The sequence below is a fragment of the Periplaneta americana genome, chromosome 3 (assembly GCF_040183065.1).
Source record: "Periplaneta americana isolate PAMFEO1 chromosome 3, P.americana_PAMFEO1_priV1, whole genome shotgun sequence".
Lineage (NCBI taxonomy): Eukaryota > Metazoa > Arthropoda > Insecta > Blattodea > Blattidae > Periplaneta > Periplaneta americana.
Window position 1 is genome coordinate 151,739,609 of NC_091119.1, and position 16,379 is coordinate 151,755,987.

General features: G+C 35.8%; 1 protein-coding gene across 3 annotated transcripts in view; it reads left to right on the forward strand.

Moving 5' to 3' along the window:
• Window positions 1-16,379, forward strand: part of LOC138696661 (galectin-6-like) — a 60,104-nt gene that overhangs the window by 33,561 nt on the left and 10,164 nt on the right. The window contains exons 1-2 of one of the 3 annotated variants that reach the window (XM_069821887.1): window positions 635-1,091; window positions 16,045-16,133. In XM_069821887.1, the coding sequence (XP_069677988.1) occupies window positions 945-1,091; window positions 16,045-16,133 (236 nt within the window). In that variant the 5' untranslated portion in view covers window positions 635-944. Of the gene's footprint in view, window positions 1-634; window positions 1,092-16,044; window positions 16,134-16,379 lie in introns of those variants that run through there. The other 2 variants (XM_069821888.1, XM_069821889.1) reach the window with 2 other exon arrangements.

Genomic DNA, 16,379 nt, shown 5'->3' on the forward strand with positions numbered 1-16,379 from the left:
CACCACTACTATCACCACCACCAAAATAATAATAATAATAATAATAATAATAATAATAATAATATAATAATAATACATTGTTGTCACAGCAATGAACTAAGAAGCTCGAACATCCGCTTACAAGGCAAGGATGTTGCTCCAGGTGAAAACCGTTGTCGTGCTGATGCAATGTCACAAAAATCTTACAAAGTATTGATCTATTGCCCAGAAAGAAAAATCCTCGCAACGAGTAAGAATGTATATACTGTATATGTACTACACATTTTTTAAACTTTGCTTAACATAAAAATATTAATTTTAGCATGAAAATTTAGTTGTGCCTGATGTGCCTCTCAGATTCATCATAAATAAATTGCCGGTTCTAAGACAACAAAATTGTAAGAACGTCCATGAACTAGCGCTCATATTTAAATCGACCGTCTTCTATCATATCACTGTTTGTGGTAATAGAGATTTAATCATGCTACGTCGGCATCCGGATGACCTTCCATGTTCACACAACAGTTATCTACACTCTACAGTATATAGCAATTCACGAAAAGAACAACACGAGATTTCTTTGCGAACATTCTGTAACCATGGTGATTCAACGCTTGCGCAAGGAACAATACGTCATTCAAACAAGAGGTAACCAAACGGAGGAAGCTGACACGACACACAAGCCAGTGCGACGCGACAGTCTTGTCGTGGGTACCAGCTGGTACGCTGCGCAGTGCAGGCACGCCCCTCTATTACGCATGACGGAGGTATTTTGAAAATACTGAACTTTGCTACAGAATCTCCCTGTACGTGCGGGCCCCAAGGTGCGTCTCCGTCAGCTGTGTGCCGTCAGGTCTTAAATTTATCACTGCACTGACCCGGGTTAAAAATATTTCCGCAACGAGGTGCAGCACGCAGGCGCATTCGAGTTCGAGCTCCGGTAGGAGCGCAGTGATGTGACAACAATGGGGTGGAAGAGTTGTGTGCCGTGCTGTGGGGGTGGAAAAAATATGCGAGGGATTGAAGACATCCCCATAGAACAAGCAGAAGAAGTGGATGAACAATATGTTTTCTTGGAACAGTTCCCCACGGACAAGAGAGTGGAGAACCCGGTATGTACAGTACATAACCTTACCGCTAATGTGTTGTATTCGTTTGCGTGTAGGAATGCAGTGTTTATTACCACGTTTGCAGTACACGGCAACTATGCGGCGGTGTGCAGTATGTGGGTTGAGTTGTCCTTGCTTAACCTTTCTCCGCACCTTGCATATCTGCGGCAGAATCAAGTGACCGTCCGTCCTCTCGATAAAACTTGTTCTTTCATCTAGATTCTAGAAGTAATAGTTTCAGTTTTTGTTGCATTAAAAACGACGTGCTATGTCTTTTTATCCGTGTTAAGACGTGTTAGTTCTGCCGAGATTAAGGAACTGTCAACAGTCAACACGAATATTTCGGCCCGGCCTACACGTTCGATATCTCAGTGGATACTGCCATAATTTATTCCTTAATTCTACTCAGATAACATATTCGGCATATTTAATTATATAATTTCTCCTATTTTTTTTCTTTGTGTAGCATATCCTCAGCTCACATTATCGTTATTATATTAATTCACATCGTTATACTTGGTCGTTGTTCCTGCAATAACTCCTATGTGCAAAATATAAAATTGTTCAGTAGGAAGAGAAAATACATTTATTCATCCAATGGCAGCCGTACATAGGAGACTGTGAATTTTTACATTTTCGAAATAAAGAAATATAATGACATACAGGAGATTGTATTATTTGCTATATCACTATTTAAGGTATTTAATAGAGCAAAAATCTGAAAATCGATAAATATGTCACATAGGAGTTACTGCAGGAACAACGACGACTTGTCATACCAGTAATTTTTAATCACAGTGATAATCCGGTATAGAGATTTGAGTTCTTTCATTTCGGATGTCAGAATGTCGGAAATTTCATTCCTAATGGCTCATATATTGACTAAAGTTTGCTTTCTTTAATATTCAGGAAAATGTGATAGATTTCGGAGAGGTTACTATTTTCATTCTAGGCTATATCCTCTTCAAATCATATTTCTTATTGTGTCAACTGTGCTAAAGCAGTAGAAAATATCAAATTAAATTAACTAAATAATTATTATTATTTACTTAATTACGTACTTTTCACGGCGTTCCACATTATTATTATTATTATTATTATTATTATTATTATTATTATTATTATTATTATTATTAATTTCACAAGTAAATATAAAATACATTTCAATAAATGTCTCATTAACTTTCATGTATGAAATATTTCAATAAAATGGGATAAATTATTTAATACAATATAATTGAAGGGTTCAGAGCCATAGTGGGCCAAGCGCCATTTATTAAAAACGGAGAAAGCAAGGGTTAAATTTAAGTGAATACCATGAAGATTAACATATCATTTAGTTTTAATGTGTATACTTTATATTACTTGCTATATGTTTCCATTGAATTATGGTAATAACTTCATTTTAACCTTTGTTTTCTACGGTTTTAGTAAATGGCGCTTGGCCCACTGTGGTTCTGAACCCTTCAATTATGGGGTATTGATCTTTAATTCACAATAAACTAACTTTATAATATTATTTTAGCGTGTGTTGTGACTGGGTCAAAGTGGTAATTTTAATTTTCTCTTCGAAGTTGTTAAAAACTTATTTTTTATTAATTATACAGTAACTAATTTATAAATACTAACACATTTTCATAGAATTTTCATATTCAACCGAAAATCAACAAAGTACGCCATGCTTCCGGTTTCACTGATCGTAATTCCGGCCCATTCAGTCCCGTAGCCCAAGGTTGTCTGTCGACAGAGAAATTGGTAAACGACTATCAAGCTACGGGAGTGATGGGCGGTTCAAGTAGCTTTTCTTAATGACTACCAATTGTATGCCATGTCCGTATTTCCTGTCGGGCATACGGACAAGGTTTAAGTGGAATAAGTCAATAGGGTCTTGAAAAGAGAGAGAATATCGTGAGCAGCCTCCTAAGCAGAGTAGTTACATTTATATTTTTACTTATTTTGCTCGAGCAACGAGTGAATCTTACGAAATTCTGTGGTATTTTCCATTGCTTACGGCTGGTTTACTGGAAAAGCTGTGATAGTGTAAATAGGTCAACGGAAGGTAATTACTCATTCTATCGTGATACAATGAAATTACAAAAAGTTCTTGACGTCGCTAAACCAGTCGCGCCCCTTCCTATCTGAATGCGTCTCGTCATGCGCGATTTCTTTTACTTTTATGGTCAGGTCATTGTACTTAGCTTATATAGCGCACCAATCAATAAGTCGCCGGCACAGACAAGCACGTGAGCAAGTTTCTATTTGTATGTAAACATTGTTTTCTTATAGTTAGTGACAAATTCTAGATTTGCCTATCTCAGACTGTCAGTTGCCAGTCATTTTACGAAAAAAAAAAAAAAAAAAAAATCATATGACTCGGATGGTCGATTATAGAATGTAATATAAAATTATGAATTTCAGTTTGCTGAGATATCCCAGCTAGTAGAAAATCACGAAGTTGTGTTCGGTACTTACAGAGAATAAGAAATACGTAATCGATTTCCACTTCTGGTATATACCGATGCAAGTGAGCCAAATAAGAGAGAGACACACACGTACACATGCATACACACACACACACACACACACACACACACGCAATACATACATACATACATACATACATACATACATACATACATACATACAGCGACACTGATATAACCTCGGCAGTTGCGAACATCGTTAAATAAAATATAATTAATTAATTACATACGGCCGCAGTCGGTATAGTGCTGGCCTTCTGTGTCCGAGGTTGCAGTTCGATCCCGGCCCAAGTCGATGGCATCTAAGTGTTGATGTTGATAAGGAAGGATGTTGGTATTGTGACTGACGTTGGTAACGATGTGTTTGTGTTGTTGGTGACGATGTTGTTGTGTTTGCGTTGTTTGTATTGTTATTGTAAGTCGTGACGATGTTTTCATGTTGTTTAAGTTGTTGGTGACAATGTGTTTATGTTGTTATTGTAGGTGATGACGATGTTTTTATGTTGTTTATTTGCGTTGTTAGTGACGATGTGTGTGTGTTATTGTAAGTGGTGACGATGTTTTGCGTTGTTAATAACAATGTGTTTGTATTGTTAATGTAGGTGGTGACGATGTGTTTGTGTTGTTGGTGACAGCGTGTGTTGTTATTGTAGGTGGTGACGATGTGTTTGCGTTGCTGGTGACGTGCTCCTGTTGTTATTGTAGGGGGTGACGATGTGCTTGGGTTATTGTAGAGGTGTTGGTGGTGTTGATATGCTGATGAAACTGATGTGAGAGACTGGATTATTATTATTATTATTATTATTATTATTATTATTATTATTATTATTATTATTATTATTATTATTATTATTTTATTGATAATGATAATGCTGCTAGTGATGACGACGGTAATATTTAAAGTGTAAACATTGACAGAAAGAACTCGATAGGAAAGTAAAAGTAGTAAAGAAAATGAAATAACTTTGTGGTAGACCAACAGTCTGCGTAATTCTACTACATGTCAGTAAGTAGAATAAAAAGACGGCAACCTTGTAACAAGAGATGTTAGGCTCAGATTTGACGCCAAGTGAAGACTGCTGCATGTACGGTAGCAGTGTGTGAAGTTATTAAAGTGAAGCACTTCAACTTTTTTAAAAAAGTTATTTGCTATATAACAAATAACTTCTTAATACCAATAGTTTGTGTACCATTGCTTGGATGTAGAGCTTTGATTCGATTTAGTAAGCTGCCATTGTTAGAACTGCTTCTTTTATTTCTGCCTTGGACCACTGTTTTTTATGAAGTCACCGATGGTCAAGAACATCAATTTCTCTTCAACATTCTTTTCGTTTGGAAATGCTAAAATGTTCAAAAACTGTTCTATACAAATCGTATAAATTAATTTATTTGATGAAAAACAAATCCAATGAAATTGTTAATTAAATTAATTAAATCTTACAATTTGTAATATCATTGTACCTAATAATTTGAACATAAATTAGTAAAAAAAAAGCCTGCATTCATTATGTTCGCTTTTTATCTCATTTTTCCGATAAGGAATAATAAAAATCCATGGTGACAAAAAAAAATACGATTGCTTATATGTTTGGTGGTAGATTGTGCAGACTTAGATTATGTTCATATAGTTCAGTACAAGTACAATTAAAATGTAAAGTTAACTGTAATAATAGACATCATCTGTACGTTTGTCGATGTGATGTGTGTTATCTCAGGTTAGGCTTGGCTCCATGCTGAACTCACGCCATTGCAGTTCCTTTGCATGTCTAGTACAATGGTTTCAAACCTGTGTTCCGCGAGTAGCCATACAGGGATCGGCAAGTAATTTTAGATTAAAGTATTGTTTTTCTGGTTGAAGTATCGTAATTTTATTGTGACGATCTGACTCTCAAATGTTTACAAGGCATATAATATTGTTTTAAAGTAAGATGATAATCCGTTGACATCGGCAGAAATATATTTTGTATTTATGAATGATGATCCAGATATCATGGATTATGAATCGCTTTGAAATTGGCACTGTTCGTGGAATATCCCTTATTGGACATAGTACCCAAAGCTTTTAAACGACAACCCAAAACCCCATTCTCTTTCATCGGAACTGTCATCTGATAGAACCATTACTGGATTCTGCATGTCATACACTCTTTTCTGAAGAGTATAATTATACTGTAGTTGTACAAATAAGTTCGAAGTTCAACTGTTATCTCTTTATATTACTATGTAATTTTAAATGTATTTCGTGTTAGGTATTTAAGTCTACGAGCCGTTACAGTTGCAATTTTTAAACCGTAACGTTTTTTTAAACTATGTAGACTTTTCATGAACTATGAAATGATGCTATTGTGTTAATAGAGTAATATTGGAATTCGAATGACACGGGAAACTGGAGTTGTGGCCTTACATTATGTTGGTATGTAATGGTTATATTTCTTGTTGGTAATACTGTATTGCTGATTTCCGCATGTATGTAATAAGTTTAATTCTAATTGAAATTCACGAATCCTTTCAGTGCAAGGTTGGAAAAAGGTATCCGGAACTTGAAATTGGCATTTGCAACAAATTTTTATGATGTAATTACAATCTGCAATATGGCAGAAAATATCTTAATGATTTGAAATACTCCAATTACCTTATGCTTAAAGTACCTGCAAAGAATAAATGGTAATGATACATTTTTTAACAGGCATCTCCACTCTTCAGTAGTTGTCTTTAATGCTCTTTCCTCTCGACAGAGGAGAGCACACCCAGTCAGTTGCAATATATGAAATTATTTTATGAAGGGTAATAGGATTGTATAAAACCACAAGGAATACCCACTATGGTGGACGATCGATTTGGCACCATACAAACCCAAGTGGTGCCCTGTTTTCGAAACTGATATGATAACGAAAGGTAGTTGTAGAGAGTATAGGTGAAATTACGAATGAAAACGGAAGATGTCGCAGAAAACCCCTTACAAGTTTGTCTTTGCCGACCACAAATATAATCACCTGAGATGTTGATACAGCTTCGTAAAAATAACCTACTAAAAAAACTACCACAAATACAACTTCGTCATTGTCGGTATTTGAACTCGTGTACGTGGTCGTCGTAAGCCAGCGTTCTGCCAACTGAGCTGCCAAGATGGCTTAGTTTTTTTTTTTTTTTTTCATATGAATACAGAGAACATTTTCGGCGCGAAAAGCATCATTCACCTGAAAGGACTGGAAACCATGAAAATCTAAATCATTACAGTGAACCCTTTGGATTGAACTCCGGACTTCCCGAATATAAGGCAGGCATATTAACCACTGGACACCGTGCTCTGTTGCATATATCGGTACTTTTCATTTTCTCTTGGGTAACTACATAGGATTCCTCATGGTTTCTCAATTACATATTCTCACATTAGGGCCTAAGTATCTGAGATATTTAGGTGTGATAGCTTATACAAAACGAGGATGTTTCCGCAGGCAACAACTCAAGTTCAGTCACACCTATGGAGCTGTTGGGCCATGCAACAAAATTGTGATGTCATCCGGACGACATTCGAAATGAGGATGCGACACTCCACAATGTGACATAATGCCTGCATCCGAGACGGAAGCACCCATATCGAGCATTTACAGTAGATGAGAGTGTGTGTTAATACTGTTTATCAGATGAACCAGTGTAGGGTAAAGGTTGGTAAATTGTGATACGAGTAATACTGTGATAGTTATTTTTGAAAATGTATTACAATTTTACTGAGCGAGAGGAAGATCGGTTTTTCGCGTCAACGTGTTGAGAGAATGTTCGTGGACGAGTTTCTGCACAAAACCGGTCCTTCTCTCGCTGAGTAAAATTGTAATAAATTCTCAAAAAGAACTATCAAAATATTACTCGTATCACAGTATTACCAACCTTTACCCCATATGAAAGAACTATATGAAAATGTCATGTTAACATAATTATCACGTTACGAAGTTTTTCAGATATTTTTACTTTCCCATTATACGAAGTATAAAGGGAAATATTGTGGTGCTGCAAACAACTGAATTCGCTATTTTCATGAAAGTACACATTTTCAGTTTTCTAATACCGAAAAAGTTGTTGTAGGCATTATAGTCTGTCTGTGCAGCAATTTATCCCAAACTAATGTACTGATTTTATTGACATTCAATATTTACTAGTCAATTTAGCCACAAACAATGCACATTAAATATAATAATTTAAGTAAAATGTTAATGTGTTTTTACAGTGAATCAGTGGCGGCTCCTGCATATTTCTTAAGAGGAGGAAAGAAATTAACAGCACTAAATGACACCTTCTTGAATGAAACATGCTACAAATTAGCCTACATGCATACATGTAAGACCAGGTAGTGTTGGAGTTGGCCTTCCCTTCTGTATAGCAATAATCTATTCTTGCAAACTGAGTTTCCTAAATTGTCCAAAATATATTATGATTTCACTTCCATTCATTGTTGAATAATTGCACAAATTAACAATTACAAGGAAATTCACAACCTCATAGCATTTTTCGAGCACACTACAGCATCATACGTGTTGGAGGAGACTAGCTACTAACTCGTAACCGGAACTGTTTTACGGAAATGGAAATGGGAATGGGAAATAATCTAAGGAAAGCGAGAACACTGCACCCACCCACGTGGTGTGTGTTGCCACATGTATATTTTACAAGTTCAGTATCACATACTTTTGAAGAATGTCAGTTCTTGTAAAGTCATACTATCATTATTGTTCAAAGCTGCCAGTGGTCGATTAATTTTTATGTTAAAAATTATGTAGTTTGGAGTACCTACTTTCAGTTTCAAATATATTTGTACAAAACTGACATCTTGGCTGTTGCCCTGTCTAGTAAACAATGAATAGAAGTGAATTTCAGGGGCCATTACGTAAAACTACTTCCTCTTTGTTTTACATAAACCCGACTTTAACTTTCAAATATCCACGAAAGTTTCAAACCATGAATAGTAGCCTATATAAAGTGCAATGAATAATATTTTTTATTTATAATTAAAAAAAAAAGTTTACATGGTGTCTTTCACAGCGTTGCGTTAAAACTGTTTTTGTTGTGTCTCGTTCTATATGTGTTATAGTCTGGTTGAATGCAAGATCGTTAGTTGGCAGCGGTAGCGAGCTTGCTGCACGACTAGTCGGTTTCTATTTCCCACCCATAAGTGATTCAGAGGAGGATCTCCTCCCTGACCGTTCATTTACTTGCTTTAAAACTCTGCTTCTTTCTCTGGCCGCTAGTGCGCTGTTGTCTATGTGTGTTAACTGCAGTAGAGGAGGAATGGAGTGCCTTTCCTCTACATAGACAATCTCGCATGTTTCTCACAGTTTTTTACAGCACATGAGCGCGCGTCGTTTAAAGCTCGATCAATCGAGTGTTTCTTATAGCTGTGAACTTAAAAATTATCGAATCTTCCTCGAATTTCAAGGCACATATTTTATTTGGTATTTACTTTCAAAAGAAAAAAAATGTGAGGAGGACGTTCCTCCTTTCCCTCCCCCGAGGAACCGCCACTGCAGTGAATGTATATTACTAGTCAAATTCTTGAATTTTTTGCGATTAAGTGGAATAAACTTACAAATGAAACGACATACTTTATATTGAACTAAAAATTATTTATTTTCTAAGAGTAATTACATACAGAATAATTCCTACTTTTCGTTGCGATTTTAGTCAAAGTTTGTACTTCTTACGGCTAGATGGCTGTACAAGTAGACAGGTCGCTGCATCTTAAAGACTTTATAGTCACTAGTTGTAAATTTCTCTTGTTCATGGATTAATTTTCACAGAACTAATTAGTCCTCAGAGATCTGACTGACCATATTGCTGAATTTGAAGAAATAGGAAATGAATTTGAATAGAATCTCATTATAAGTAATATCTTGTATCTGCGTGTGCGCGTGCGCGTGCGCGTGCGCGTGCGCGTGCGCGTGCGCGTGCGCGTGCGAGTGTGCGTGTACGCACTGCAAGTGGGCAAACACCCGGTGGCAGTGGTAACTTAATTACACACGATAAAAATAATACAGAATGCAATTAAAATACACAATGCAAATAATACATAATAGGCTAATTACATTAATAATAATAATAATAATAATAATAATAATAATAATAATACATAAAATAATCTAATTAATAAGTGGTCCTAATTGTATCATTTTAAATACAAATTTATCCTAAATATAAAAATAACTTTAGAAATGATGATAATACATATGGATTTCATATACACCTGTTCAAAATTGGCGTCATATATCTATGTAAGCTACATTTATGAACGGAATAAAATATCCCACTTTTAACGTGAAACTTTTATGCGCTTGAGAGTAGAGAAAACTTAATTTGGTTACACTTTCTGTAGTACGGTAATGTCATCCAAGCCCTCTACGTCAGCAAACGATAAGAGTCTCACTGTTCCGTTCAGATTTTGAATAATACTCCGTATTCAATTTTGAATGGGAGCTTCCGGCACTTGTTTTTACGTTCAAGACACCGCATGCTTGAACGTGGTATCCGATATTCGATGACTGCTTATACTGCTTGCTCATAAGACCATCAGGACTTCTAAATACTAATTTAGAAGATCCCAATGACGTTATAGTTACTAACCGTTCATCCGTATGTTTGCTCCAAACTACGGGGGGGGGGGGGGGGGAAGTTCTGTCTATTTTGTACCAGTGTGACATATTGAAGCATGGTTAGGAATAATAACCATCAGAAACTTGTAGATAAATTCGTGAAACCTCTACATAGTCATTTCAAAACTTCCCAGTCTAAATAACTAATGATTTAAATTGAATTCAATTTAAACAAAAAACACGTCAATTTAGATATTGAGGGGTAAGTCTGAAACCAGGCTTTGAAAGGAAAGCCCCTGTATATCAATAAAGTTACTCCATTGATTTTCAGGTTCATTATGAACAGTAGGTATTTTGTGACCCCATGATAAATGTTCCAGTTTTTGAAGATTCGGTATGCCTGCTGAACCATCTATAATTTGTAGATGCACACACTCACTCTGTTCGTTTTCAAGGTTTGTTTGTTATTATTATTTTGTAATTCCTTACAAACATGTTTCCTTTCACTTTGTATTTACAGGATTTAAAGTTGACTGAGTTTACGCTAATTGGCACATAGCCTACTTAATAGGTAATGATGTGTTTTTTGGCGATAAAAGCAAGGGAAATTAAATGAAAATGAAATGGCTGCAGTCTTAGCAATTTTTGCGGTTAATGATGACAAAGTGATTGACAATTTTGTTCTACTTGTAGATATTAAATATTTTATAAATTATATTTTTTTTAGTCTTACTTGTGATTTGTGGTATAGTAGAATGTTGTTCCAGCCAAATTGTGGGGTCTCGCAGGATATATATATATATATATATATATATATATATATATATATATATATATATACACAGGGTGTTAAAAAAATGCGGGGCATAATTTCAGGTATGTATTTCCCACATGTAGACAATCAAAATAGTTCATTACAACATGTGTCCGGAAATGCTTCATTTCCAAGTTATGGCCTTCACAACATTGAAATTCACCGGAACGTTTTTCTTTCCGCAGGTCGTTGTCATTACAGAAGATGTTCAAAATGTCCACCTCCTGCTTGAATACAGACCTCGCATCGATGTCTCATTGACCTGCGAACACGATCCCAAACTCCAGGAGTATTGCGTATGTCCTCAGAACATGCGACAATTCGATTCCGAAGGGATTCCAAATCAGGCACCGGAGACGAATAAACCAATGATTTTAAATGGCCCCACAAGTAGAAATCGAGAGGGTTCAGATCAGGTGAGCGTGGAGGCCAAGCAATTGGGCCACCTCTACCTATCCATCGATCAGGAAACCTTCAATCCAAGTACCGGCGAGCCGTACGACTGAAGTGTGCAGGAGCGCCATCATGCAAGAAGTGAATGTGTTGACGATTGATCAGTGGAGTGTCTTCTAAAACATGAGGTATGGTGTTTTCCAGGAAGTTTGTGTACGCCTGCCCCGTAAGTCTGTTTACAAGTGCATGGAGTCCAACTAATCGATCACCAATGATACCGGCCCACATGTTGAGGGAGAACCGCACCTGGTGATGAGATGAAACAGTTGCACGTGGGTTGGTTTTCATACGCCCATACATCCTGATTGTGGAAATTTGTTATGCCATCTCGTGTGAACTGTGCTTCATCTGTAAATAATACTAAGGCAGGAAAGTTCGGATTTACACCACACTGCTGCAAGAACCACTGACAGAACCTAACTCGTGCAGGGTAATCTGCTGGTGACAGGGCCTGTACACGTTGCAAATGATAAGAATATAATTGATACTCTTTCAACAGTCTCCAGACAGTCGTATGAGGAACATTGACTTGCAACGCTACCCTTCGTGTGCTGATAGAAGGAGTCATGTTCACAGCCTCCAGAATCTCCTCCTGTACTTCTGGAGTTGTAGATCTTGGTCGTCCCCTTCCCAAACCAGGAGAGTTCAATTTTCCATACTCGCACAGACGGTAATGGAGACGTACAAATGTCTTCCGATCTGGACATTGTCGCTGTGAGTACCTCTCCTGGTACAAACGACGAGCCAGCGCAGCATTGCCGTCCGCCTTACCGTACATGAAGTGTATCTCTGCCAGCTCTTGATTTGAATACATGTCGCACAGTCTAATGCCTACACAACACTGAATGTAACCTTCGCCTCGGAATGAACTGTCAGAGTGCCCTTTTAATGTCTCCTTTGACGGCAACGACCTGCGGAAAGAAAAACGTTCCGGTGAATTTCAATGTTGTGAAGGCCATAACTCGGAAATAAAGCATTTCCGGACACATGTTGTAATGAACTATTTTGATTGTCTACATGTGGGAAATACATACCTGGAATTATGCCCCGTATTTTTTAAACACCCTGTATATATATAATATAATATTTTATAAATTATATTTTTATAGTCTTACTTGTGATTTGTGGTGTAGTAGAATGTTGTTTCAGCCAAATTGTGGGGTCTCGCAGGATATATATATATATATATATATATATATATATATATAATATTTTATAAATTATATTTTTATAGTCTTACTTGTGATTTGTGGTGTAGTAGAATGTTGTTCGAGCCAAATTGTGGGGTCTCGCAGGATATATATATATTAAATATTTTATAAATTATATTTTTATAATCTTACTTGTGATTTGTGGTGTAGTAGAATGTTGTTCCAGCCAAATTGTGGAGTCTCGCAGGATATATATATATATATATATATATATATATATATATATATATATATATATATATACAGGGAATTCATTTCAAAACTTCCCAGTCTAAATAACTAATTATTTAAATTGAATTAATTTAAACAAAAAACACGTCAATTTAGATATTGAGGGGGAAGTCTGAAACCAGGCTTAATTGCATTTAGATTTCTTCCCCCACCCACCCCCACTTTGAAATTTCAAATGACACCACTATATTGTTATACTTAAATATGAAAGAACATTCAATTATGTAAATTCTATTCAAATTATTCAACATTCAATTGTTTATAATACCTCATTCATTTGCTTGCTCATCTTTTTAAATATCATATGTACTTCGGTATATTAAAATAGTATATATGATATGCGTAAATCACTTCGTGATTTAAGACGGCGCTTATTCTGTCCGATCCCGGCCAACTAGTCACTCATACCGAGTGCACCTCAGCACATGTGTGGACTTCCGTCCTACGTTCATAGACATCTATGACGTAGTACACAGGGCGACCACTAGAGGGAACCCAGGAGTTGGAACTCAAACTGAGACGATTCTGTCCGACGCCGGGGTGGGTATCCGGTGTGGCTTAGTGGATAAAGCGTCAGCACGTAGAGCTGAAAACCCGGGTTCAAATCCCGGCGCCGCGCCGGAGAGAATTTTTTTCTGTTCCATTACTCTTTCATCGTATGATGATGCAGAAAATCTGCATGGAAATATCATATGTACTTCGGTACATTAAAATAATATATTCTCATCTTTTGTTTTCTATCGTCGCCTGACAACCTGTATTTTTGTTATTATCAGTTGTTTGTTGGATGAAAACACAACTTATTTTGTGTAATTTCCTAAATTTAATTAATAAGGATGATTTATGTTCTCTCTTGAAGGATATACACCATTTTAAAATAATTTAATACACAAACACAGCTATTACATGAAGTGCTCAATAAGTTTTTGTAGTTTTATTCTCTTCAGCTCTAATCAACAATAACAACAATGTAGGTTGCCAGGCGACGATAGAAAACAAAAGATGCGAAAACGAATGAATGAGGTGTATAAACAATTGAATACTCTTTCATATTTAAATATAATAATATAGGGGTACTATTTAAAATTTGAAAGTGGGGATGGCTGGGGGTGGGGGTGAAATATAAAATGCACTTAGTTTATAATACACAAACAATGAACGTTTGGTACGACCGTGAACATAATTTCATCGACACACACTTATAACATTTATTTACAGTGTTGCCGACCCAAGGCTCTGGCAACTCTAACTCGTTGGGCAATACCCAGTGTCAACAAGATACATGTCCTATATCGTTCATTTATGCCTTGAGGATTAAACTCGCTCCGTGATGATGACCTCATGGATATATACCGGAAGTTGCATTCAAAATTGAACACCGGGTATATGTGAAGTATAGTAAATGTAAAAGCATAGCGAAATTTTCAACTTAATTTAAATTTAATAAAAAATTAGTATTCGTACACAAATGGGATGATTAGTAAATATGAGTATAAAAACAGAAATACTTAGACCTAATTTAACATAGTCTAATTCTAAAGTACTGTGCTTAACTATGGTATAATTTCCGAATGAATCCAATTCTCTGTAATGACATTAATTATTATCATTACAAATTAAAACAAACTTATTGGCGCCATATTGATGCTGAATCGTTTTGACTATCAATTGCATTGTTATCTCGAGACTAGGCCTCGTGGAATGAAGAAGCAATTATTATGAAATAATTATCGAGAAGGTTCCATCTTCTTAAATGCGAAGTGTACTTGGCCACGTAGTGGGGTTCTGTAAGAAGGCGGAGCTACTGCGTAACAGACACCATTGAGCCTTGTTCAGCAATTTCCAACCTGGTAAGAAACAGAGGATGGGAAGTACATGAGGATATTCGTTGTGTCTCATAGAAGGTGGATATAATTGCCATCAATAGAAAAATCCGGAAAGCGATGGTCTTAGTAGAGCCTACGATATATTTTGAGCGAGACACGAATCAGGTACTGCAGATAAATGGTGACAAGCGAGCTAAATATGTACCTTGCCTTTCATAGCTTAGTGAAAAATATGGCGTTTCGCTTTACAACTGGGATGTTACAGGCTTACTATTTGGAGCGAGGGGATGTTTACCAAAATTTACATGTAATATCCTTAAATATTTTAAATTCCCTTTAATGAGATTCTGAAGATTGTGATAGAAATTCTGAAGACCTCTATTCAAATTCTACACTATCATTTATACTGTATGTTAACACAAAAATTTTTGTTTTAAATGTACAAAGCGAATAATTATTTTAATCATATAATTATACTTGTAATTCCGGATCCCAGTTGACCACACTTGAGGACGGTGATTTCAATAAATCTTAGTAGAAGGAAGATTAAATTTAATAGGCATCCAAAATGTATGAAAGAGGGGTTGCCTACCTACTGGGCATAATGACAAGTGATATGTCTTTTAACTCTCAAGTGTTTTTATTCTTTTTGAATGAAACTCCTCTATTAAAGCTAGAAGTTTGTCATAGCCTTCAATGAAAACATCATGATCTTGTTTGTGTACGTCTATACAATATATTATGTATATGGACGTCTAGAGGCTACGTATAGGTGCATTCACATAAAACTGTACAGTAAATTACTCAATTGGGAAACTTCTAAATAGATGTGGTAACTTCGCACAACTTCCTTACTACGTTGCAAGTGACTGATATTCAATCTGTTTGCAGTACTTTCATATAATGTTGTAGTTTTCTACATACCATATTAAAAACAGTGGAATACAGATTAATTGAAACGAAATTAGAAAGTGGTGCTAAGTTATCCTGACTAATAAAATGACTGTAATCTTAATGCATGCATGACATTAGAAATAGTTATAATTGTTTTTGCATACGTATATAAATTATGAATATAATATGTTCATATTTAGAAGGCTAAAACTCGCTCTCTTTGTTCTAACTACAGAAAGATAAAGGAATATCCTATCTTTATGCCTGTCGTAAAGATAGTGTCTTAGTCACGTATTAAGATTATCTTATTTTGTCGTGTTTATCTTATAACCTTTCTCATTACGTATTTTAAAAAAGCTACGATTTTAAATATTAAGAAATTGAATGGTCAAATTTTGATATAAAACGTACTTTTAATATTTTGACACAGGTTCTGAAATGTTTTTTTTTTCTCACTGTTCGCTAGACTGTACCATTCCTTGGGGAGCTGCCAGTGCCCTTGGAAGTCGGTCGAGTTATTGAACTGGAGGGTAAAGTGTTGCCCTATGCCACCAGGTATGTAGCACGCTGATAATTATTTTGCTTGGAATTTCGTCTTCCCACAGAAATTGATTTATTATAGATGCTGTATAAGAATCATTTCAATTGATATTATTTTTAGTGTGATCACAAACATGCCTAGGCCTAAATTAAGAGCACAGAAAGAGAGAAATTGCTTGTTTTTATTTTGAATATGGAGGAGGAAATTAATAGACACTTTCATTGACAGAAGTGATTTATTTCAGTATTACTAAATAAGAA